At 43.3% G+C, this 24,739-nt stretch overlaps 3 protein-coding genes across 3 annotated transcripts; 1 reads left to right on the top strand and 2 right to left on the bottom strand.

The window, feature by feature from the left end:
* Positions 1-2,882: 2,882 nt before the first annotated feature.
* On the bottom strand, positions 2,883-5,532 carry cytl1 (cytokine like 1). The gene is made up of 4 exons (XM_070958993.1): positions 5,174-5,532; positions 5,020-5,064; positions 3,830-3,976; positions 2,883-3,735 (listed from the first exon to the last, which is right to left on the bottom strand). Exons 1-4 carry the CDS (start codon positions 5,318-5,320, stop codon positions 3,634-3,636), a joined length of 441 nt encoding a protein of 146 aa, XP_070815094.1. The 5' UTR covers positions 5,321-5,532; the 3' UTR covers positions 2,883-3,633.
* Positions 5,533-5,633: 101 nt separating this feature from the next.
* On the bottom strand, positions 5,634-16,963 carry LOC139328912 (limbin-like). The gene is made up of 23 exons (XM_070958990.1): positions 16,480-16,963; positions 16,098-16,173; positions 15,588-15,766; positions 15,385-15,441; positions 15,052-15,238; positions 14,823-14,923; positions 14,628-14,693; positions 14,386-14,520; positions 14,072-14,211; positions 13,317-13,641; positions 12,882-13,121; positions 12,585-12,760; positions 12,135-12,294; positions 11,844-12,020; positions 11,433-11,725; positions 11,036-11,210; positions 10,245-10,388; positions 9,824-10,051; positions 9,479-9,711; positions 9,308-9,395; positions 8,977-9,152; positions 6,689-6,790; positions 5,634-6,477 (listed from the first exon to the last, which is right to left on the bottom strand). Exons 1-23 carry the CDS (start codon positions 16,723-16,725, stop codon positions 6,096-6,098), a joined length of 4,086 nt encoding a protein of 1,361 aa, XP_070815091.1. The 5' UTR covers positions 16,726-16,963; the 3' UTR covers positions 5,634-6,095.
* Positions 16,964-17,389: 426 nt separating this feature from the next.
* On the top strand, positions 17,390-23,787 carry LOC139329016 (evC complex member EVC). Its single transcript, XM_070959132.1, has 20 exons — positions 17,390-17,777; positions 17,861-17,974; positions 18,185-18,271; positions 18,522-18,745; positions 18,858-18,942; positions 19,070-19,168; positions 19,279-19,407; positions 19,535-19,696; positions 19,806-20,022; positions 20,762-20,904; positions 21,078-21,176; positions 21,250-21,462; positions 21,616-21,725; positions 21,909-22,110; positions 22,248-22,472; positions 22,595-22,730; positions 22,864-22,966; positions 23,120-23,246; positions 23,375-23,471; positions 23,560-23,787. The coding sequence occupies exons 1-20, from the start codon at positions 17,598-17,600 to the stop codon at positions 23,709-23,711; spliced, it is 2,904 nt and encodes a 967-aa protein (XP_070815233.1). The 5' UTR covers positions 17,390-17,597; the 3' UTR covers positions 23,712-23,787.
* The last annotated feature ends 952 nt before the right edge of the window (positions 23,788-24,739 follow it).

Raw genomic sequence — 24,739 nt, 5'->3', positions numbered from 1 at the left:
TTTTGAATCTCACTGAACACCATAACACACCATTCAGCGTAATTACAAGAGTGTGCAGAGAGTGCCAATCATCTATTGGAAATTAAGGGGGAAACATTTTCTTATGTGGACTAATGAGGCAACATTTCTTTTAAGATGCAATAAAAGTGCTAAATGTGATGGAAAATTGCCTGGAAACCCCATAAACCAAAGTGAATCACAAACTGCATCACCGATGCTTTCATGTAAATAGGTTTCTGATCTGTCCTTTACAAGGCAATTTATTTCAACAAAGCAGAGAATGATTGCTGTCACCCTTCGGCTAAGTTGTTGTTTCTTTTAATGTGCAGCATTTAGCATTTTTGGTGCAGTGTCACAGAACATTAAAAATGTTAAATTACCTGGCCGCCTGCGGTTTAAATGTTCTGTTCTCGTTTTGCCTTAATGATAGAAAATAACCTGGATTCTGTGGTCCTCTAATGATGATCAACAAGCAAAGCAATTAAGCTTTATAACCATACTGTGGGCTGATTTCTTAACAATCCACATGCTGCTGACTAAAATGTTCTCTCTTTTTTTTCTGTAGGGTTGTTTAATTAGCAGTGAGAGCTTCAGGCCTAATGGTTCAGAAGTGCAAGGACTTGATTCTTGGCACAAAAAAGATGCTTAGAGCAACATGGGCCCAGCTCAAATTATACTGCAGACTGTTAAATGCTTCTAAACTGATTAGTATGTGTTGTAAGATAGAATAAATCTTTTGCACAGGACTGATGAAGCTGAGTTCTGCTTTTAGACACCGGAGGATCAAATGCCAGCTGGACATCCTCTCGGGTTGCTGATTAAAGTCCTGTAGCATCACAAGTGTGAAATCTTTGTGATTTACTTATTACTGTAACATTTTGCTTTGACGTCTTCCTGAAACATTTCTCTGTTCCTTAGTTTTCATCACTGCATGAAACAGTTTGGAGCTTTTCAACAAAAAGGCTGCAGACTTTACTCTGTTTTGACAGGTTTCAGTACTGCATCTCTTATCAGATTTAATCTAGAAATTGTTAACATCACTGTCAGTGAAACACCTTTATATACAGTCTATGTTCAGCAGCATAAAATCACCATAAACCAACCTTGTCTGATGTGGCAATGAGGAAGTATACAACGCCACCTTGTGACAGATAGAGGCACTGCCAAACTCCCTGTGAGGATTAACCCTGAACATGCAGCCTTCCTTGGGGATCAGCCTCCAGAGGTGCCTCATGGCCCCGACCCAGGAGCCCCTCAGCTCCTGCACTCGTGCCTCCTGCATCCTGCACGAGGCGTGTGAAGCAGACTAAGACGATGTCATTGTGTATAGTAGCGGGCTGCAGGCTTAAAACATAGAACAGTCATAGTACACAAGGTATCTATGCTGCCGATAAAGCCATATGCAAACTCAAGGACAAATGTGGAGCGGCATGCTTCCCAGATGAAGGTATTTTGAAGGTATATGGCAACAACATTGGCAGCACCAGGTCCAAGCAGAGACTCAATAAACAGCCAAGCCACAGCAGACACCGTGGCTCCCTGTGGGACAAATACTTCAGCAAATATGTGTGTAGACAATCATAGTCAGCATATCAAGACGACGAGTCATCATTGAGAGGAAATGCAGACGTAAACAGGTGCCATTTAGAGAATCGGTGGTGCGTGAATTTCTGAGGGTTAGCTGCCAAAAACTTCTCATTAATGAGCCACTGTATGTTGTCAGGAAGGCAACACCACAAACACAAACATGGACACTGTGAAATTTTGATTGTTTCTCTCAGTAAATATTTTGCTGCTTGGCAGCCAAGTCTGTCAGTGGACAGACAGTAACACAGAGCACTGACACACGACAGGAACCTCTGACAAAAAGAAAGGCTGGCTGGATGTTCACTGGGGTTGACTACCTCTCACAAGTGGATTCAAGTCCCTACAAGTCATTTTCATGCAGGTATTCACACTAGTTAACATGGAAGGAAATCGGTGTCTCCCATGGAAAGGGGGGATTATTGACGGGGCCAGTGAGGCTGCTGCTCAGGGCCAAACCAAGGCTGACTCATTTCTGGCTAGTTTAAGTCAAGTGAACAGTGCTAACCCTGACACCATGGCCTCATGTAACCAGACGTATTCAAAGTATGGATTAAATGACATCCAGGGTTGAACAAAATGCAGCACATAACAGCTAAAACTGGAAAGAAAAAGAAATATAAGCAAATTTTGTGACATATTTTATGATGAAATAGCCCCATGTTGAATAAGTCTGCATGGAAAACACTGAGCAACCTTTCTGTGTGCAGATCACAGTCTGGCCAAGGGAGGGCAGCAGAGGCCACACATTAAATCAGAGAGGCTGACTTGTTGCCAAGTCCAGCAAGTCATAAGCTGCGCCATTACTTGTCCTGAGAGCTCTAATGGTAGAGAAACATCTACATTTTCTCACTGTGTGAGTTAATATTTCTCTGTAGTTTCACCTTCTGAATGTTTAATAAGAGAGTGGAGACTGTGGTTTGTGTAAAAGCCACTTTGCTTCATTTTGCGTCACATTTTCATTTTCAAGACGCACCCAGTTTATTTTGCTTTGCACAGACAAAATGCTTTTGTACTTTGAAACAATAGTCACATGAAGTACAGTTGTATTTTAGTCCCACAGCGACATGTGGAAACTTCGTACTATTTGTATAAAAATAAAATTTGCCAGTAATGTGCTGGGTGAAAACCAGTGTCAGTCAGGGGGGAAATAACCTCACTCCTGTTTTAAATTTCAGAAGAGGAATTGTGCTGATTCACAGACTGCACATGAGCCAGTTTGCTCTCACTGGTTTGTGTGGTGTTTCCCAGAATCAACTCGCAGACATTTTGGAAAAAAACTTTGGACAATAAGACAAACTGGTACATAAAGAAAGGTTTTATTACATAGTGAGTAACACATATATGGATGAAGTCTGCATAAAAATAGACATTTTTCTAATATGTCTATGACAGTGATGACACTAATATTTCATATCCATTCTGCTTAAAGCCATGAAAGTATTTATTTTGTTCAGCTTCACTACAACAAGCAGCACTGTCCTAACATCTTTAATATAAAACAAAAGCTAATGTCTATTGGGAAAACTCTGAGGGAACACACCGTACAGACCAGTGTGGGAAAGCAAGGCCTGGAACATCTATTTCTTATGTAACATTTTCAACAACCATGTTTTACAAAATGCTGTACAGTGCTCCTTTAAGACATGTTAGTCAGGCCGAGGGTTATGGCAACACAACATATTTCTCTTGATGACACATGAAGCTTTGATCAGCCCTGGTAAGTAAGCAGCGGTTAAGCCCCGCTCACAAGCATCTCTTATTGGTTTATTATTCCAAGGTTTTCTTCGGCATGGTTGGCATTCAGCAAATTTCCTGTGGAAAGTTCTGCACTCGTCGCTGGAATGCAGCCACACATGTCCACTAACATGAGTCTGCAGCTAACGCAGAGCCAACTGAGTGCGACATGGAACAGCACTGTGTGTGTTGCTTATGATGCATCTAATGCGGTGCAGGCTGCTGTGTGTATTGTGCACGCTTAACCATTCTGCATACAGTATGTGGTTTTATGAAAAGACCGACGCATGTCTGTCATCCGCTGTGTGTTGCTCATCTCTCCTCTTGCAGCAGCTGAAGCCTGTCCTCGGCATAGTACGGGCTGCTGTGGCCAGTATCAATAGCCTCACAGTCATCTGTGAAAAATACCAGGTCCTGCCAACCAAACACAGACAGGTACGCATGTATGAGCCGCTCGAGCCTGAAAACAAGAATCTTGGGGTGAAAAACAGTATTCACACGTTCTTACCCGATAACACATTCTGGTGATGATGGTGTACAAATTCTGGATTTTACGTTTCAGCAGCACCATCCTGGGACGCTCTCTGCAGTACTGGTTAGGATGGTTGAGCAGCACATAGAGAAAGTCCCGGAGCTTCGTTGTGATGCATCCATTCTAGAAAGATAAAAACTTGCTTTTGCATGACAGCATTCAGACTGTAGGTCATTTGATTTTACCCTTTTGTGAATCTCTGATGTTCAAATATTTTCAGAAACCCTTGGATCCACATCAGCTAAGATGCTGTCACAGAAATCATAGTACACATTCATTTGCAATGGTTTGATTGATTTTGTATTGAATTTGCTTCCAGTGCATGGCGAGAGTGAAAGCTGCAGCTCTTATCTAACTGGGATCATTCTGTCGGCTTGTTGATCAGCACACCTGTGTCCCGCCCACTGTTTAAGGGAGGCTTGTACACAAATGGATTGGTTTATCCTGCTGCTGATCAGCATATCAATAGCCCTGCACATTATGAACAAAATGAACTCTCATGTCAGGCTGTAACCCCCTACTCCATGCTGTTACCACAACATTTGGGCATCACCTTGGGCTATATGTCCCATTCTTTAGTAGTGGGATATTAGGGTCTATAGAGTTCACTACTGTGATGCTTTGGAGAAATATTCACATTTGCTGACCCTTGACCCCTCTGAAGTGAGAATACTTGGTGGCATGGTTTGATTTGAGTAAAACCTGTGTTATTTATTAGCTACGGGGGTGCTGTGAGCTCATAGATGCTTTTCACCACACCGCACTGTTTAGCTGGGTTACTTTTCTGTAATGAGACATCATATTTGACACCTACATGATTCCAGTAAAAAGCATTTTGCAGCATTTTCTTTCTACGTGTGTATATAATCTACTATAAATCTTTACAGTAACTGTTCACATCAATCAAGTAAATCTTTATTTTAACATATTCCTGGTAATTCTGCAAAAGGAAACGAGCAATACATCCACATTTGATACGAATAGGCTAAATGAGAGAAGGACTGAAAGTATAGTGGAAAACCTGCAGTCCCTACCCTGGAACTGCAAGGGTTAACCCCACAGCTTTTAACATCTAACTTGGATTAATGTAAAAAGTGATATGCAAACATCCCCAGGTCCCCTGAAACCCCCCGCATCATCTGCTTTATCCCGCTGCTTCAACTTACATGCACGTCGAGGAAGATCGTGGGCAGAACTTCAGCACACGTTTTCTGCAACCGGATAAACATCATCATTAGAAAGCGCAACGACATGGCCAACACACACTCGCGCAAGGACATGGCCAACACACACTCGCCTGCGGGCTGTGGAGGTGCTTACCGTGCGGTGGTAGGTGTGTATTCTGTCCAGCAGAGCCATGACTTCCTTGCTCAGGGTGACCGCTCTGGAGTAGCAGGTCGGAGGCGCGCAGTCCGACAGCCACACAAAGCTGAAGAAACACAGGAGAGCGGTCGGTCCCAGCCTCATGTCGGCTCTAACGCTGCTCAGGACTGCTTCCAGCTGCGGGGACACTCCAGTCTTTGAAGCACTAAGAGGAGGACCTTCTGCAGTTTTAAGGATGGAGCGGTAGAGGAAAAAAAGGATGGACGATGACGTGGGAGCGCAGGAAGGCTGAGGAAAACATTAGGGGGGGTCTGCTGTGTTTTGGAGAGCAGAGACTGGTCATGTGACCTCAAAATACCAGGGATGATTGAGCTTCTCCTGCTGATAGCGGCCAAACACTTCAAGTCAACCTCCAGTCAAAAAAAAAAACAAGAGCAGCAAGGGGAGCGAAGGGTTTCCAGCAACACAGAAAGGTTTATTTTACAAAATGAATTCAATTCATGCACCTGTGCACTTTGAATGTAAAGGGAGGTTTACAACCTTTACATCAAACCACAAAAACACAGATTACACACTGATACTGCAGGAAGGGGGTTTTATCTGTTCTCTTCCCAAAACTCGTCTGTAAAGTGTAACCTCAGTAAATGTGTACTTTAAAAGACGTCCATCAGCACCACTGAAAATGATGAACTGGTAGTACCTTTGTACCTTTGTTTGACCTTGTAAACCTCGTTCTCTGTGAACAATCTGAAGCAAGGAAACAACTCTGGAGACAAGTCAGCTGCCTTCACTTTAAATTGACTTACATACATTCAGAAAAGCTTTAGCTACATAGCTCAACTACCACTTTATTTGTGATTTTACTATTATCATATATCAGCATAAAAAAAAACCTTGCAAAAGACAATGTTTGTAAGTGTTAAGGTAGGTTTGTTGGAGCCACTGAGCCTTTCTTCAGATTGAGGAAGTTCTTCTTCTTCTTTCTTTTTGGAGCGTCTGCACGGCTGCGTGATTCAGGTGGATCCCGAAACACGAAGAGCCTTTCTCCAGTGAGAGGTAGCGTCGCGTGCTCCTCTGCGGTGCCGTGGAACCTTTCATTCTCTGTGTCCACGGCCCTTTCCTGTGCACTGTCACTGTGCTGCTGTGTAACCGAGCTTGATTTATAAACAGGCTGCTGTGCTTTAGTCAAACTCTCCTCCTCTCCTTTCTCTTCAACCAGCAGTGGTGCAACATCTCTTGCAACCAGGAGACGAGATCTGGGGAGCAGTTTTTCCATCAGACTTTGCTTCTTTTCCTGGAGTCTGAGATTTGGAGGACAAAGGAGCTGTTGTTAGTGGGGCTGGAGTGCTAAAGTGCTTACCTCATGCATGCGGTCACTGCAGCCCAGCCATGGAACTGATGACAGTTAATAAAGGATTTGTCTGTGATGTCGCTGACCACTGAGCTACAAATTAGTCTTGATGATGGTGGAATATCAAGTCTTTATATAGCAGCCAGTCGAGCAGCACTCACCTCTCTCGCCCCACAGTGCAGCTCGGCATATTTAGCATATTTTTATGCACCACGTCTTCTCGCAGTTTGACAGGAAGAAGTCTGTTCCACCCCGCAGCACACCTGGTCAAAGAGTCATCAATATTTTAGAAAGCCGGTAACTGCGATACAATCTCTGCTTTGGCTTTGATTAAAAAGCGGTCAGGGATGCCTGGATATCTGATGTGCTGTAATAACTTTTCATTAGTTTAGAGGGAGAGCTTTGTGATCTTTTCTATTAAAGTAAAATAGATTAAATATTTAATCTTGTTCCTGGTAGGGCACAGCATGTTAGGCCGGTCAAGTTAATTAACAAATAAAGATAATTTCTACTGCAAAGTCACACAAGGATGTTTTTCTTCAGGAGAGTGAACATTTCAGATTGTCTCATAAACACACATCTGCTGCTGCTTAAAAATCATGTTCCATGTTGATAGTCGACACAAGCAGTAAATCATGTGCATCGCCGGTTTATATGAATTTCTTCTACAAAGTTCACAAAAGCACAATGGAAAATTACATTTTTGTCAGTAGCACCAACAGATGTTACGTCTTATATGGGTATTTCACAGCTAACTGGTGTTTGATTACATGTGGACCAGATGTTAAACGCACTATCTGTGACCACACTTACCAACAAATGTTAGACAGTGTGTAAATGGTCAAACTGGGAGGTGATGCACTGTAAAACGATGAATGCCAAGGAGCAGGAGGGCAAAGACCAGCAAGGGAGGAAAGAAACACCAGGAGGTTTTTTCTTGAGATAACTAAAACTTGATTTTTTAATGTCTGCCCAGAGCAAGGCAGACTTTTGATTAGGAGTCTGAATGTTTACTTGCCGATGCACGTTTGCATTTTCTATTTTCTGTCCACTTCATCTTTCTTTGACAATTTATTCTGTGGTTCAGTATGGACGACTGCATGATTGTAAAGGAAGTGATTTTTTTTAAATTTTTTTTTTTATCAAGGATCAACATCAAAGTATGAACAGTCCAGCCAATTACCCTTGGCTGCTCTTATTCACCAAATTCCTTCCCAGCTCTTTTTTCTCTAATTTGAGCTGCATGTTTTAAGTTTTACATCCTGTTTACTTGAATTTACAGTAAAAGTAAGATTTGAAACAGTTCTAAGGAACTGTTTATTCTGCGCATATTATTCCAAACTGAGTGTTTTCATTCCCTTGTCCTTTAGCCAGACAGCTCTGATCCAAAGAGACTCACGCATGAGACATTATTCATCAGTAAAGTAATCCAAACTCAGCGGGGGCAAGAGTGTTCCAGTGCAGCGGGAAGAGAAGGAAATTAAATGATGAGTAAAATCATTTATCTCTCCATCTTGGCTTGGGGAAAAGGACCCTTGTGGAACAGAGTTCAAACAGTATCTGTTGTCTAAAATTAAGATAATGCTTCCAGATGGGTTTGTTTCAGCCAGCCGCTGTGTTTCAACAATGCTTCTATTAAATCAGTGACTTCACTCAGAAAACGACTTTCTGAAACCACAGAACTTGAATTGCTGAGACTGTGGCTACGCACTTTGGGCAAAAAGATTTTGACTGAATTCAAGTTTTATTGTTTTTCTCCTTAAAAAGGGGGGAAAGAAAATCGGCAACCAAACTCAAAGCCCCGTCTGCAAGCTGGAAGAGTCAGACCAATTTTGCATAATGAAGGGTAATTTGTTACCTTGAGAGGCAGCTGGATTTGCAAGATCACACGATCACACAAGGTCATGTGACATGAGAATCCATCTTGCTAGGCTTCAACTTATGCAGTTGTGGTTTAACCACAGTCATTCAGACCAATCAACGTCCTGTAAGGAACTACTGACAGCTCTGGGTGTGGTTTAGGGTGTGGTTTAGATGCGACAGCCAGAAAAGCTACTGTTAGTCGGAAAACAACAATGGCAGCTCCTTAAGAGGTTAGCCTTGATGCTGCTATAGCATCAGTTATATTGGAAATGGAGCATATTTATTAAAAGAAGGAGCAAAGAATGGCACTGAAGTCATATCTAATTGGTTGAAGCTGGTCGTGATAGACGGTGACAGACGATAGTTCATTCAATCTCCTTTGTTTTTTGAAAGTCCCTGCACTTTTCCAAACAGTTTCCAAGGACAAATTCTGGTGCCTCAGGTTATGAAAGCTGATGAAACTTACTAATCAATTGACTAAATGAAAAAATACGCTAAAATCAAATCATATCCTTATTGTTATGACATTAACAATAATTATGACCTCTCTCAACGCTCAAAGACAGCTGCTGAACTCGGCTCTTACCCTGAGTGTTCCTGCTCCGCAGATGACAAAACAGGGTGCTGTTTGGGACAGAGGGCGTCAGTGATGGAGAGGAGTTCACTTTCAGGCAGTGTGGGAAGGAGGAGACGCAGCGCCTCCAGGAGAACCTCAGCAGACACCTGACTCTGCTTCACCAGCCGAGACGCGAACTCCAGATCCTGAGACACAGAGCAGGACAGACTCACCACAGCTTCTCTCTACGTCCACTGGCACAAAGAAGTGAGGATGTTCCTGTATTTTCCATGGCATTAATACACTTATAATATAACTTACAATAAAACATTAGAAAAATAAAGCTTTGATAAATTCAGACCTGGTCACAGTTTGCATAAAGTCTCTTGAGCCCCATTTGTTCTTTTAAATCTTCCATGGCTTGATTGTTGCCAGTAATTTCTTGTGACCTGAAAACATCGTAAAATTTAATGGTCTGCGTCAATCCACAACATTCCTCATTGCTCCTGAGACCACACACGTGACAGCTCACCTCTCAGCCAACAGTGCCATGACCTCTTCACACTTGTACAGCGCCTCCTGGAGGATGGACGTCATCCTGCAATCCTGCCGCAGCTGAAATAGCCGCTCCTCCTCGCTTTCCTCCTCGCCCTCATCAGAGGCCTCTCTCAGCCTTGGATTTGACCTGAGTCTGGACTGAGGCATTTGCAGGGCGGCCAACTCTGTCCTCTCCTTCTGAAGCTGCTGATCTGCCTCCTCTAGGCCCTGTGGCAAGAGTCAAATGACAATCGAATTGAAGCTTACAAAGTTTAGTGAGAAGTCTCAGAGGAAACCCAAAGCAACACAGGGGTTAACCTGGGAGTCGGGCATTGCCTACCAAGCAGTGGCTCTGTATACTCTGAGCCATGTCTTGTCTCTCCAGACTCTTTCTCTCCCGGAGCTGCTGAATGAGTAGGCTGTGCAGAGTGAGCATCGCTCTGGAGGTCTCCAAGACTTTAGTCCTCCTCTCAGCCTTCTGGTAGTGGATGGTGGCCATCTGCATGGCCAGGCTGTCAGCTTGAGAGTGCAGATCATCCTCTCTCTCCATCTGCATCTCCTCCATCACCTGCCAAATTTAGAATGGATGTATCTCAGTTATCTTGTATGAACACAAACCACCTTATGTGCAATGAAAACTCTGAACTTTAACACTGAATGAGCTTCATACACGGTCACTTCTTGACTTTCTTACTTACTGCACTCAAAAGTGACATATAGTAAAGGTAACTGGAAATAAATCACTAAGAAAAAAGCTTTACTTTATTCATGACACCGCTCTCCATCTCCTTCTCCTTCTCAAACAGTTGGATTTTGTCCTCGAGCCTTTTCTGGAAAAGCAGCAGCTCAGATATGTCTGTTTTCTGTCTGGCCTCGCTGGTTTTCCCCTTGGATAGCACATTCGTCTGCAAAAACCACAATATCCATAAGGTGGTTGGGTAAAATACTCCAAGCAGTTAAGCTGTTATGATGATTAGAAATAAAACCACTCTGTGGAGCCCTTTCTTATTTCTGAATAACAATGTGCACTCCAGCGGCCACACATTTGAGGCTGATCTCAGTGTGGTTTGCACTGGTGGCCACAGTTTCTTATTCATTTGAGAAAACATTAAATGCACCATTATCTCCTGCTCTAGTTCATTACAAATGGGATCCTCCCTTTGAATTACATTTACAATCATTTAAAAAGGAGATTTAAAACAAAAGAAATGTGGTAGCATCATTAAAGTTAGCACAGAGACAAATGGTAAATGGCTCATGTCTTGGAAAAGGAAATACTTTTGGATAACTTTTCACCTCATTAGCATTTCAGAGTGTTTCACCTGCATTTCCAATCTAATAGATTGTATGCTATGAGCTATAAAACTGGTGACACAAATATTAAACAAACACGACTGCAACAAGAAAGCAGCGCCCTTTGCTGTATGCCTCTGTGACCTTTTAGTAAATACTACAACTAGCAGTGGCCACGGTCAGACATTTCTCTAATCCTACACACACAGGTTTTAAGAAAATATCAGCTGAATTCAATGATGTGTGATTATGAATTCACCATCTGTTGCTCACTCTCCTTTCTCCAAGCTGCCAGAGCGGTGTGGAGTTTGGTTCTGGCGACAGCGTGAGGCAGCACCAGGCAGCGGTCCATCACAGAGAGACACTTCTGGAACTCTAGTTTCATCCTGAGCCGGTCATCTTCGCACAGAGTTAACTGGGATGAACACAAACAACTGGGACAAAAGGAGAAATGGAAGACAGATTTGTAATACCATCATCTGATGTCCTGAACTTGAGGTAAAATCTAGTCTCATACTACACAGAAAGTGCTCATCTTTCATTCATTCTCCTTCTACCTCTTCCAGAAAATCCACAGTCAGTGGGAACACAAACACAAACCTTTCCTTTATATGAATCTGCTGAAATGAAATGGCAGCTGTTATTATATCACTTACCTGAAGAAAGCTCTGCTGTGCGACCTGAGCTCCCTCTGCTCCTGCAGCTCCCTCTCCATGGCTTTCTGCAGAGCCTCCCTGGTGCAGCTGAGGGTGCGTAAGGCCGCCTTGCCTTCCTGGTGCAACTTTTCCTGGCCCTGCAGAAGAGTGCTTGCTCCTTGTCCCGCCTCTGGTTCTACCTGCAGCAGAGAGCGTTGCGCCCCTGGAGGTAAGAGTGTTAGCAGGGCCTGGGCTGCAGAGGGCTGGATGGCTTTGACTTCTGTTATGGCACCCTGGATCACACGCATGGTCACCTATAGAACAGGTAGATCAAGACAGGGTTAATCAAACTGAATAAAGCTCAATGGTATGTTTCAGTGTGGGGTGCCAGTAGCTCGTGAATGCGTCTGATGTGTACTGTTAAAGTGGCACCTTGCGGATGTCGGCAGCAGCCTCCTCATCCAGGTTGTTGATGAGCTCTGCTAGCTCTACACTGTGAGCTGTCAGTAAGTTCTGCCAACAGTGCAGGTGCTGGTCTACATCTATCCTTCCCTCCAGACCCTTGGACAGACCTGACAGATCCTTCTGTCTCTGTTTGTGAACGCGTAGCTGCAGAAGGCAGGAAGCAGGATTAAAGCCGGTATATATAGGTTTTGTGGTATCAATCCGCAATGGATATATAATGCAGGTGTTTGGACTAAAAGCCTAAATCCTCCTCCTCACCATGTCAGAGATGAGCTCCCGCCTCTTCTTAATCAGTCGACAGCGCATGGCTCTCCTCTCTTGACTCAGCGCCTCATCCAGCCTCTGCCTCACCATCACAAGCTCTTTCTGGGCCGTCTCCTGGAGCTGGTCTATCTGCTCTGCAGGCACAGCGCTCCCTCTAGTGGAGAGAGAAAAGCATGGCAGGTTAAAACACATCTCTGGTCCTGCTTTTGTTTTATATTTAAATATTAGAATATTCTATTTAAATATTTATATGTAAATTTTTTGTGTTCAGGCTGAAACTATTTTCCAATTTATATTTTCTATTATAACAGAAACAAACAGAAACACATCAGATTATATTTTAAAAATGTGTGTTCACAGTTTTAAAGAAGCTTACTTTGCCACATTTATAGGGTGGTGTAGTGGTACAGTATGAAATGATTGGTAACTACAATAGGCACCAACCTCCTGATGTGAGTGAACCAGCTGTCTAAATTGCTGGAGGTGCTAGAGAAGGTGTCAGAAATCAGGCTGTTGAGGCTGTGAAGGCTGTGCACCAAGAACTTTCTCTGAGCATGCCGTTCAGCGAGCACATAGCGCTGGTTGGCAAGGACCACATCTAGCACCTCCTCTAACTGATCCTGCACAGAAAGGAGAACAACATATCTCATAATGTATTTTACATTTTGGTTAGATGAACTGTTTACCACAAATCCAGATTGCTGAAAAAAAGAGGAAAATAATAGAATTTTGATCGCTCACTTGACAGACAAAGTAATCGTGCTGAAGACTCTTGGCTGTGCTCTTCTCCAGCTCGCCCATCCTGGTGGCCTCCTCCACTTCCTCAGAGAAAATCTTGTGCAGCTCCACCCGGCGCCACTCGACGATCTCCCTCTGGACCTTTGCAGAGGCTTCTTCATGTCGGACCAGCAGGATGCGCTGGAGCTGACTCTGGCTAAGCTTGTGCAACTTCTCCAGGAGGACACTGCAGTGGAGCAGCTCCTAGTAACATTAAAATTTGAGGTTTACTGGTTAGTGTTGGCATGAAAGTTCAATCATCTCTTTATTTATATCACATTTTACAGGCAAATACATTTTTGTTGACTTTTTAAAATGATTCTTGTGTTCTTTTAAGTGAGAAAAACAAAAGTAGCGTACACAATGCAAACATTGAAACAAATGACTTATCACTGTTACCTGTTGGTCTGCATGCTGACACAGCAGCTCGGCTCGGGCCTTCTCAGCGGCCTCTCGCCGGTGTTCTGCCTCCATTTCTTCACGAGTCTCTAGGTTACACCGGTCGGCCAGGGCGGCCATGCGGGCAGCTCGCTCCTCCTTCAGCCGACCCTCCATGCCCAGCAGCTGTCCATGGAGCACACTGAGGAGCCTCTGCTGGGCCTGGGCGCTGGCTTGGCCCCGGGACCGCAGGCCACCCAGCAGGGAGGACATCACGTCCTTGTAGATCTGAATCCGGGTGGCCTCCAGGTTATTAGTGGCACGCAGCAGAGTAGACATTTCAAGGCTTATGAGGATAAAACGTAGAACAAGCAGAGTAAATTTGTACCATGTGGGTGATTGCTGAGATATACTGCGAAAGCCAATAACATTCATTGTCCGTGGTGGATTTGATAATAATGTGAGACAAATGTTAGAATCAAAATGTTGAAATGCCAAGATGTTCTGTGAGGGAGTTAGATGATTGTTCCGAATAGTCATTTTGGTGAAGCAGTAGCTCAGCACGTTCCAGGACCAACAACCAGCGTAACTGAATGCTGAAGCCAATTGAGAACTGCCTTTATATTAAGTCTGATGACTGCTAGATGCTGGCCTCAGAATAAGCCTCTGAAGCTTTTTTCCTTCCTCTCGGTGGGGATTTTGATAATTTTTCTTCCTTTACATTATATAAAGCCTTATGGAGAGATATTTAATTCCCTCTTGACTGATCCACTCACTTTTCTAAAGCCTGATGCATGTTCTGGGGATCCTCCAGCACCATAGTGTCCACCATCTTGTCTTCAAATGTTGCCTCATCTTTTACTGTCTCACTCATGTTGCAGTCTGCATACTCTGGGTCTGAATCAGCTCTCTTTCTCTGAAGCAAGACAATATATGCACAGTGCGTTAACATAAAACAGTCATATACTGTGTACAGTTTGGCTGGACCAATAACATACCATATCTACCCAACGAATTAATGTCTTTGTAATGAAAGTTTGTTATTGGGATTAACTGGAACAAATCACATAGATTTTTGAATGTGTGATACCCTTTGCTGAAGAAGGTTCAGCCTGGTTCTGGGACCTATTAGGTTCAAGGCCAGAAACCCCAGTGACAGCAGCACCAATGTGACGAAGAACCCCACAACAAATCCAGCAAAATGGACCCCATGGTTAGGATAAATCTGAAACAGCGGGCAGAAACATCAGACCTCGAAAACAGTACAAAAAAAAACATGCGCTGCTAGAAGCTGCAGGTGTGTTTCTAGTTAAGGAACTGTAAACGACGTACTCTGTCAGTGGAATTCACCCTCAAGGTTAGATTAGCTGTCAGTGGACCAAACATACTGACGTCATTCTGTGGAGTCGAGAGAACAATACACAAAAGACAGAAAATGTTCTTATTATACTGCAAATATCCACAACAAAGAGTCATCATTTACTTTTCACATTAAAAAGGGCAGAAATAGGGCAGCAGACAAAATACCTGTGAGGCGTTAGAGAAGGTGAGAAAAGCTGGAAGGTCCAGGAGTTCACTCTTATGACTCTGTATGTGAGCAGTATAATTGACAACAACTTGGGATCCAGCTAAAGAAGTAAAATCAATCACATGTTATTCATTGTGGATGCAGCATGAAGAAAATTCTAGTATTTGACATTTTTAAAGTTCAAACCAGACATATCATCTTTTAAAACATTTTCACTCCCAGACATACCAGACAGCGAATCAATGGCAAACGTCTGGTAGCCTCTTTCCACCACCCTGCCTTCAGTTTTTAGGGGTACTATTCCAGAGATGGAGTCCCGGATAGCCACCTGAGACAGGTTGGTGCCACCCACTGGGCCCATGTTGTGAATCAGCAGGTTGAATGTCAGCTGAGGTGGATCCGTGTCAAGCTTCACCTGGGGACCACGTGATTGAGCAGGAAGAGTGGGAATCACTGGATGGTCTTTGACATGTTGCAATTTAAAATCAGCCCAGAAAAAAATGTTGAAATTAAATTTGCAAAGATAAAATGGGCTTTACACAAACAGTTATGTTGATGTACCTGTGCACACTTGTGAAACTTAATGCCAAATGCAGATGGAGGGGGCACACTCTGAACCTGCAGAAACATTCAACACAATTTATAATTAGCTTTTTCCAACATGATAATGCTTATGTGAATCATATCTCGTGAATTATCACTTGCATGAGTTGGATTGTGTACTACATCTGCAAAGTCACCTTGCAACAATGACCAAAACACACCTGAGGCAGAGTGTGGCCTGGGTTGACTCTTGTGAGTGTGCTTCTGCGGCTCCGCGGTAGCAAGATGTTTGACATGTAGGTAAATGAAGTGTAAAAGGAGTGTCCCCATGGATCAGGAGCTGAGGAAGTGAGTGGGCCCTCTGCCAAAAACACGGTGGGTCCAGTGACTTTCATCATACCTGTTAGGTTAAATGTAAGGTGTTTGAACAGTCTGAGAAAAAACATTAAAAAGTCTGAAACTGACAATTAATACATAAATCAAAACTGTTGTATTGTTTTGTCTTTACCAATGTACTACAGATCTTTAGTCAAACAGTCTGTATCATACATGGCCCAAGTAAAACTCTTTCTTGAATCAGCTGTATGTGTGCGACAATGGCAAAATATCGAATCAGATAATCAGACTGCATATCTATCATGAAGGCCAACCTACAATTGTTCAGCTGGTATTTGCACAGATATGAGTTGTGTTATTAACTGTATTGTTGATGCAGAAAATTCCAAACAAACCATCCATCTGAAGCAATGTTAGCTCTGCTGATTTCCCACCGGGCTCATGTTTCATCACATGGTTACTGGAGAACCTCTGAATAATAGAAAAGTGGCATATTTAATATGTTAACTGCTTATTAACAAATCTTAGACGTGCGTAAACATGGGGACCTCTCAGAGCCTCTCAATGGTTCAGGGACACAACAAAATAAACAATCTCACTTTAATTTTCAGGCTACAGCTCAGAATAAGGAGATACGATGTGTTGCTGTTGGAGCACACTAAAAATGACCTCAGGTGATGCCTGAAAGACTAAACCTTCATCACAATTTTAAAGTTACACAAATTCTTGGTTTAAGAGTTGGAGAATACTATTTCTTTATTCCATTAGGCCTCTCACCTCCTGCTGCTCCGAGAACGGAGGAGGTGGCAGTGCTGTGTGCCATGACGCATGCTGAGATGTACCGTCATAACAAGGCTGATATGAAGCACCGGACTCCGACACACCGGCATCCAGAGTCTCACGCCGAGTTACATCGTGACACCAGCGGGAGTATGAAGGAGGTGGAAACCAACACAACGCTGGGATATTAAGGATAAATGACCATATCGTGACCCTCTTCGCGATAAAATGTACCTGAAGCATTCGTATCTTGCTGTGCCACCCTCACCAAGGAGAGCCGCTAGCTAACGGGCTGCATTGTTTCTGGACGCTGCCACTGTGAAAAACGGCGATGAAAACATTTTCCACAGCTTTGTCTCGACAAATAACAACTGTAGCAGCGTTTCTAGCGAACAAGAACATCTTACTTGTATGCTAATATTTCAGGAGTAACTATGGACGCCGTTTCGAAACGTTTGCACACGAACTCAAGATCCAAAATCACTGTCGCTGCACAACTTCAGAAAAGATTTCCAAAACTTAGGAAGAAGCGTCAACAGCAACTACTCGAGTTTGTTTCTGGTCGCGGCTTTCAAATTAAAACGGCATATGAACTATAGAAGATATAGAAGATGCCATAAAAAATAGATAAATATGTTAAGAAACAATACTAATATATAGCATTTTTTGTTATTTTCAGATAGCATTTACGTCAATGTTATTGTGAAGAAAAATGTCTTCCTTTTCTACCACGAATCACTATAGTGTTTTAATATTGAAGGCAAATTCATCTAACTTCCGGTGTAATGCTAGCTAGCTCCACTGTCCTCACGTACTTTGGTCCTCCTCTAAAATCTTCGTCCACCCATTGGCTAAAATATACACCAAGTTTGTCGTTTCGGGAAAAAGGAGGTTTCGCTGGAAAAGTTTTTCTAATCGTAGGTCATTAAAGTGTTGAAATGTAAAACATTTGAAGAAGAAAAACATTTCAAATACGCGAAAGAAACAGCGAGAACAGCCAGAAGCTAGCGTTACTTTCGTCGAGCAGTTAAGTTGTAGCGTTCGCTGGATGTCGCCGACAAAATGCTAACTGACGCTCGTAACGTTAATTTTCCTCCAGCCTGATAAGATAAGACATGTCAGAGCAGGACCTGATACCGGGATGCGGCACCGATGTAGCGGTCAGTTTCGCCGAGTCGCTGCACATATACACAGGACTGTTAACAGTGGCTACAGTGTGTGGAGGGCTTTCGGGGATATTAGCTGCTGCTCTGTTGTACGTCTTCTGCCTGAAACCTTTGCTGTTGACCAGACAAGTAAGCAAATAACATCATCATCTTCATTCATGGAGACAGTTTATTCCGTCCTTACACGTATGTTTTCTTGTGTCATCCCAAAGGGCTACAATGCAAGACGGCTGCTTGAACCTGATGATGGAGAATTAGACAACAACCAAAGTGACTGTATCAGCAACGGCAGAAAGGAAGCTCCAAGTGGCACCATTAATGACAAAGTATTGTTCTCTTTAACATCCGAGACACACTGTCTGAGTCCTATTTTAGCTTCTCACAGGTGGATGTCACAGTTACATGAAGTCTGTTCTGACAAAGTCATGTGAAATACCTGGAAATGACAAACAGATGCTTCATTCACGGTTACCTATTTTTGGTGTTTACTAATTAACTTCCCACTAACCTATTACGTCCGTGTCCTTGTTGTCCAGGAGAAGAGGCAGCCACCCATGAACAGTGATGTGGCTGCATTTGCATCTAGAGCAAAGGTGGTTTATCCCATCAACCAAAAATACAGAGTAAGTCTGTCATAAATGTACAACCACGCTTCCAGAAAAGTTGGGACGCTGTGTGATACAGAAATCAAACTTTTTGATTTGTCCTCAATTGAAAACAGTACAAAGACAATATATAGAGAGGTAACCTTTTGCAAAGCAATCCATAATAGACTTTGCTGCAATCACATAACTCATGGTTATACCTCTCTTACTCGGCCAACTGGCCACTGAGACTAAAATCTTACCAGCTACCTTTCGCTGTATCTGTCAGCCTTTAGCAGACGGAGCGTCCAATCCATCACTACACGAGCACTCCAAGTTACCAGCAGTGCCTAACGAGGAGTCATCCTCCTCCACGGACGGAGAGTCTCTGAGCCAAGAGCAGGACAACGATGACAGCAGTCAGTTTATCTCCTCCTCACTGGTCCCTAAGAGCCTGCAGAACCAGAGCTTCACCAGGGTCTCTCACTACCCTCACACGCTGACACACCCAGGGTACGAGCCAGTAGTCTCTTATATGCTGAGCCAGTCACACTCCTTAACCTGACAACAAATATGCACAAACCCAAGTTAGCTGAAAGTGGTACGACTCTTGTTATCTCTGCAGATTTGAAGGTAGGATCAGCCTTTACTGTTTGGCCCTCCAGGATATACAACAACATTGCTCCCAGCTTCAGGAAGAAAAATGTCTGGTGAGTTTGAGTCTTTTTTTTTTTTTCTTTGTCACAGTAAGAAAACAGTTATTGAGTATATTTCCTTAAGCGTGTCAACGTTCAGATTGTTGTTTTATCCTCCCTTATGACTTTTTTCCTGCCATAGATTTACCTTCAAATGGTGAAAATAATATTCAGCTGTCATTTTCCAAAAGACAAAAATGATGCTGACTTCGCAAAGAATATTCTTCAAATGCAAGAAAAGGTGAAGCCAGACGTCTTTTACTAAAGTATTATGTATGCATAATTCTCGATTGACGGTCCATAGAAACACTTCCACTTCAATTTGAAACCATGTTTATGTTTTCATTTCAGGAGCTGAACGAGCTAAAGAAACAGCTGCCAACAGGCCTCACTGCCAGTGAGAAAAATGATGATGCTCCCTGTACTTTGGAGGAAATAGAAAGAGCTCAGAAAGATCTTCTTGAACATGGCCTTCAAGTGGTAACGGCTGAGAGACAAACCCAGAGAACCGATTATTTAACAACTATACTACTAATATAAGTCTTACACCGCATTTGTTTACACCAATGGTTCTGAAGGGGAAATGAATGTCTATGTCTCTTCACAGTCCAAACGCTTCAGCAAACTGGTGGAGGACTTGTGCCAGCACCTGCTGAAGAAAAGCAGCATTTTCTCTCCAGATGAAGCCCAGGGGGTTATTCTCTCCCTCATCCAGACTCTTGTGTCAGTAGATAACCACCTGATGAACACGCAAGAAGCTGATCTAAAAGTAAAGCAGTAGGAATTCATGGTTGGCACACCAATCCTTTTGTGTCATCCCTTCTGTCCTGTCAGGAACTGGATATAGTAAAGAAAATGTTCTTTTCCACTTCTCTTAGAGGATCCAGCAGAAGCTATTGTGGTGGGAGGAGCTGACGGGGCTTCTTCAGTCTCAACCCGCCTTGCTAAAGAGGGGAGTGTCGCTCAGGCAGGGCTTGATAGCAAGAACGCTGGAGCAGCTGACGAGCGACGACGTCTTGACCTTCAGCCACATGGAAAAGATACTTTCAGAGGTTCAGACAGCTCTGACTGAAGGCCTTCAACAGTGCACAGAGGGTAAAACACGAGCGAGCATTTTGTGTGTTAAGCGAGGTGACTGCAGAAGTGATGTGAGTGTAGTAACACATTTACCCAAATACTGACCAAATGTGTGTGCCATTTTCTGACGTTATACTCGGCGCGTTTTCAGTGCCAGGTAGCAGTGGACAATGTCTAGCCTACTTATCAGACTTAAATGATGTACTCTCTCAAAATAGACCATTTTCTGGCAATCTTCTTTAGCTCCTTAAATAAGGTCAGGTTCTTTCAGGACAGAACAGAATATCATTTCTATTACTGCATCTCAGACTCTCATGCACAACCTCTCAGCATACTGTAACACTTGACACAGATTTTTGCTGCTTATCTACTGTGTGATAAAAGGCACGCTTATCATGTTTCCTCTCACAGGTCCCTATGATTTTTCGCAGATTCTGTGTAATTTTTTCTCAAATTCCATGTTTTCCATTTTAATTTGAATTCATATTTTTCTGATTAAAACACATCTTGTCATCAGAAAGAGTGTTTAATCATGTGGTGGATGAATCAAACATCATCACAAAATAACTTGTGAGCTGCATTAAAATCACATTCAATTTATCCTTCAGAAAGTCAGTGTGCAGTGACTTATTAGTACAAGAACAATCCATACAAATGAACATTTAGACCATAGTCATCCAGCTGGCTTTACAAACTGCAGTTATTTTGACAATGCTCAAGTCATCCGGCTCATTCGAAAGTTGAACTCATGTTCCAGAGTGCACGAGAAAGACAAAGGAGCTGGTGAACGACAAGTGCAGTAGATTGGAGTCCAAGAGGAGGAAGCTTTTGAGGAGTCAGACCAAGGAGAAGAGCCGTGCTCTGGAACAGGCTCACAGTGACCTACAGCAGCTCACCAAGGTCAGAACATTTGGCTTCCCCTTACCTCACTATGTAGATCAGGGATTCCTGGTACACAATACATAGGCTAAGCAACTGCTTCCTTGTTAATCCTCTTTTTTGGCTTTTAAGGCTCTACTCTTAGCTTTACAAGTCCACTGGTGTCTGAATGTGAACTGTAACCTGTCGTCCAGGTGTACCAGGAGCTGCAGATGAAACACAGGCAGCAGATTTGTGACTTGGAGCTGCAGCAGGACAGCAGGATGGCTGAAGCCCTCTGTGAACACTGGAAGGTATGGCTTTATTTTTTATGCGTGCATATACTTGTGCAAATGTGTTTCGATATGTTTCTTTTTTCATCATCAGAAACTCCGTGCCCACTGGTCAAAGAGGCTCGGAGAGCTGTCCAAGGAGGTCTTTCTCACCTCTGTCCCTGCCCAGTCAAAGCTCCCTGCTCAGCGCTGTGAGGAGCTGTGGCTGGACCTGGAGCAGGAGCTGGTTGCACAGCTGCAGCAGGCAGAGTGCACTACCATGCTGCAGCTGGAGGACATGAGGGCTCAGCTGGATACAGATGGACAGGTAGACACCATCTGGCAAATCGCCAATAAGTATTTCATGTTTATTCTCAAACATTGTTTCATGTTGCTTAAAACCAAGTCCATGAGATACTTGCAGGAATTAAATCGCACTAAAGGCTTTCTGTTGTTTTTAAGTGAGCCTCTTTTTCTGCAGGTCTGGAGTGAGGAGATGGCTCTGGTGCAGGCCTGTCTCAAACATCTGAGTGAACAGCAGATGAAGATCCTCCAAGTCATGGTGGCCAGACAGAGCTACACACTCAACAGGTGAGACTGTAAGACAAAAAGTATTTATGGCATATTGAGGGTGTTGATGAAAGCAACAACTAAATGTGCCCTACAATAGATTTACAGTACAGCTTTCCTCCATGTGGCCATATCCACTTATGCAGAATGTAAATCAATTTTTATGAGTTACTCAGAAATGATGCAGTACAATCTTCTTCTCAGCCAAGTGGGGAGGTTGATAGAGAAGAAACATGAGCACCTGTTGGCAGCAGTGCAGAGGTACTTCGTGGTCAGGCACTTCTGCCTGCACATGCTGAAGGAGATGAGGCTGTCCAAGCTGAAGGCGCTGTCTCAGACTGATTTCAGAGCTGGACTAATGGAAGATCCCAGTAAAAGTCAGTCGTGTGTCAGTTCAAATCTCAAGGTGGGAAAATGTTTTATTTTATTAATACATTCTTTTAAGCAGCCCAAAGCAAAGCCAAGCTGCAAACCACTGTAAAATACAGTGTTTCCCATGTTCACAGCATATTGAACGCTGTTGTCGTCCTGTACCAATCACAGAATAGCAATGCCAGCCTAGCAGAGAGGCATCTGGGTCCAGAGAGTCAACTGGTGGGCCATAGCTTCCAGCAGGAGTTCCTGTCTGAGCTGGAAACAGGGACAGAGCTTCTTCAGAGCCATGCACAGCTGATACTAGGCAACGCCCTCAGCTACGCCATCCAGCAGATGATGGAGACCCCGTCCACTGAGTCACAGACCTCCTCTGAACAGGACGACAGCTTGAAGGTAGGGTTTGGCTTATTTCTCTGTTAGGATCATGTTATTAATCACTCATCAATAAGTATCAACTTTGTGTTGCTTTGGGTATGTTTGTTTAGCACATTACAGTAACATGTGTTTCTCATTAGCACCACCTGACGGAGGCTGCCTCGGAGAGTGTGTATGTGACCAAAGATTCTCTCACCACACTGGTTCACAGCTACTATTCCCACCTGCAGGACATTATCAAAAAATTACAACAGGATGAGTCAGACGTTAGTTATGGTGAGATGATGATGACAGCACATTTGCACATACATCTGTGTGAACCCTGACATTGATGTTGTTACACAAGAGTTACACAAGTTACAAAGACTCCTGTGTGTGGTTTTTTTTCCGTTATAAACCTTTCCTTCAGAGGAGAATGAGAAACGAGACAGCAGCAGTCAGCTGAACAGATCCTTGCTGAGGGAGCTGGTGAACTGGGGCAAGAAGCCAACTTCTGCTGAGTTTCAACAGAGGTACAACAATGGCGCACTGCACTACTTTTGTCAGTCTTAAATGCATTAAATACATACATACATACATACATACATACATACATACATACATACATACATACATACATACATACATACATACATACATAATTTCTTTGTTTTGTTGTGTGTCAGGGTTGAACTCCACAAAAGGAAGGTGTTGGAGCAGTATGATCTGGAACAGGAAATGATATACGCTGACCTGAGGCTGAGGAAAGTAGCCCAGGATCAGACCATGGAAAGGATCAAAGCCCAGCTGCTGGTTAGTATGTTTTCTATCTTCTAGGCTTTTTTTTTGTTTGTTTGTTTTTACCTCATAATAGATTTATGACTTGGTTTACAAGCTTGCATTGTTAGTGTCTGTCAACACTGTGTTTCTGCGTCCATTAGGAGGCAGAAGAAAGCTTCATAACTGAGCTGGCAGCTTTGGCCCGGGTTTCTCTCCACAGTCCAAATCCAGAGCCCAGCGATGACGAGGACAACACAGGTGAGCACCTTTACCTCATATAGAAAAAATATGCACACGCCACTCCTGTGTCCATGTCTCTGTTCTTCATGATGTCATACTTCCACAGGTAATGAGAGTGCTACTATACTGGACCTGCTTTCCCTGAACCCAGCGTTAGATCCAGCCTTGAATCCTTCGCTGACTCCAACGATTGTAACTCCAGTGGTGAAATCAAAACCAAAGAAGAAAAGGGAACAAGAATCTCATCTGAAATCTTAACACAGTCTTATTTATATGTTCATACAGAAATGTCCTGAAAAACGTTTACTCTTGTTAAGTAGTGCCAGTACCTGTCTGTTGGTGCCAGGTTTGTTTGCGTCCTGCAAGAGGGATCCATCCCTAATTTAAATGTTTCTGGAGCTGAAAAGTTGCAACAATGACAAAACAGTATTTTTTTTGTAAATGTACCATTATATAATGAAACTGAAAAATAACAAAAGCAGATTATCTTTTGAAAACACTGTCATTTTTTGTGCTTTTTTCACCTGGTATGCAGAAGTCCCCTGCTACAGGCCAGGCAGTAATACATTACCGCCCCGCACCTACTGCCACATTGCTTTTCATGCCACGGCTCATTCACTGCATTGATTCCTGGTGATTCCTGAGTACATGGGATGATGGATGCGCTGCTCTGTGAGTTGTTAGATGAATTAGAGATGTCCAGTCTGATTGTAGCAGAGTGCTACTACTCAGCGATGAAAGCCTTGCCCTTCTCCTGCTCTAATGGGGCTTTAAGTACAACCCTTTATGGATGATAATGCAGAGTAATGGTGAAAAGTGTGGGATGGCTGAAGTCTGGCAGACAGTTCTACGTGAAGCCAGCAGTCTAGCAGGCAATTTACCCAAGACCCTATGGTTAACTGTCAGTCTGGACTTTTAGGAGTGTCAATTAGCAAACATCAATTTTTAATCTGACCTTTATTCGTACACTCAACTTGCACACATAACAAATTATTGCTATGGGACCCTGAGAAAATATGCTCCCGGACCAGACCCACTCATACACTCTGGAGTGTCCTGCCAGGTGTGCGTGTCTGTCCTCCAACTTATCAATCAGAAATGTAGGTGCATTCTTGGCTGTGCGTGTATCGTCGCTGATCTGTGGCGAGGGGAAACCGTTTGGATGTATTTTAAGGTCCCTTAGGGGCCTGCAGGGACTTGTGGGAAGATGACCTGATTTCTCATTTTCTCCTCTCCTGCCTGGGCTTTCGGCTAGTCGGTGCTACTAACAGAGAAACCCATGAAAG

Source organism: Chaetodon trifascialis, chromosome 3 (genome assembly GCF_039877785.1).
Source record: "Chaetodon trifascialis isolate fChaTrf1 chromosome 3, fChaTrf1.hap1, whole genome shotgun sequence".
Classification (NCBI taxonomy): Eukaryota; Metazoa; Chordata; class Actinopteri; order Chaetodontiformes; family Chaetodontidae; genus Chaetodon; species Chaetodon trifascialis.
The sequence above is the reverse complement of the archived record's forward strand: the minus strand, read 5'-3'. Positions and strand labels throughout refer to the sequence as shown.

Excerpts from the sequence above, each read along its gene's own strand:
- cytl1 (XM_070958993.1), bottom strand. The coding sequence starts at position 5,320 with ATGAGGCTGGGACCGACCGCTCTCCTGTGTTTCTTCAGCTTTGTGTGG. Across the intron at positions 3,977-5,019 it reads CGATCTTCCTCGACGTGCAT|AATGGATGCATCACAACGAA; the intron begins GTAAGTTGAAGC and ends TTATCTTTCTAG. Across the intron at positions 3,736-3,829 it reads TCACCAGAATGTGTTATCGG|GACCTGGTATTTTTCACAGA; the intron begins GTAAGAACGTGT and ends TTTGGTTGGCAG.
- LOC139328912 (XM_070958990.1), bottom strand. The coding sequence starts at position 16,725 with ATGCTTCAGGTACATTTTATCGCGAAGAGGGTCACGATATGGTCATTT. Across the intron at positions 13,122-13,316 it reads GTCAGCATGCAGACCAACAG|GAGCTGCTCCACTGCAGTGT; the intron begins GTAACAGTGATA and ends TAATGTTACTAG. Across the intron at positions 12,295-12,584 it reads TGGTTCACTCACATCAGGAG|AGGGAGCGCTGTGCCTGCAG; the intron begins GTTGGTGCCTAT and ends TCTCTCCACTAG.
- LOC139329016 (XM_070959132.1), top strand. The coding sequence starts at position 17,598 with ATGTCAGAGCAGGACCTGATACCGGGATGCGGCACCGATGTAGCGGTC. Across the intron at positions 19,408-19,534 it reads TTGAACATGGCCTTCAAGTG|TCCAAACGCTTCAGCAAACT; the intron begins GTAACGGCTGAG and ends GTCTCTTCACAG. Across the intron at positions 19,697-19,805 it reads CGCAAGAAGCTGATCTAAAA|AGGATCCAGCAGAAGCTATT; the intron begins GTAAAGCAGTAG and ends CACTTCTCTTAG.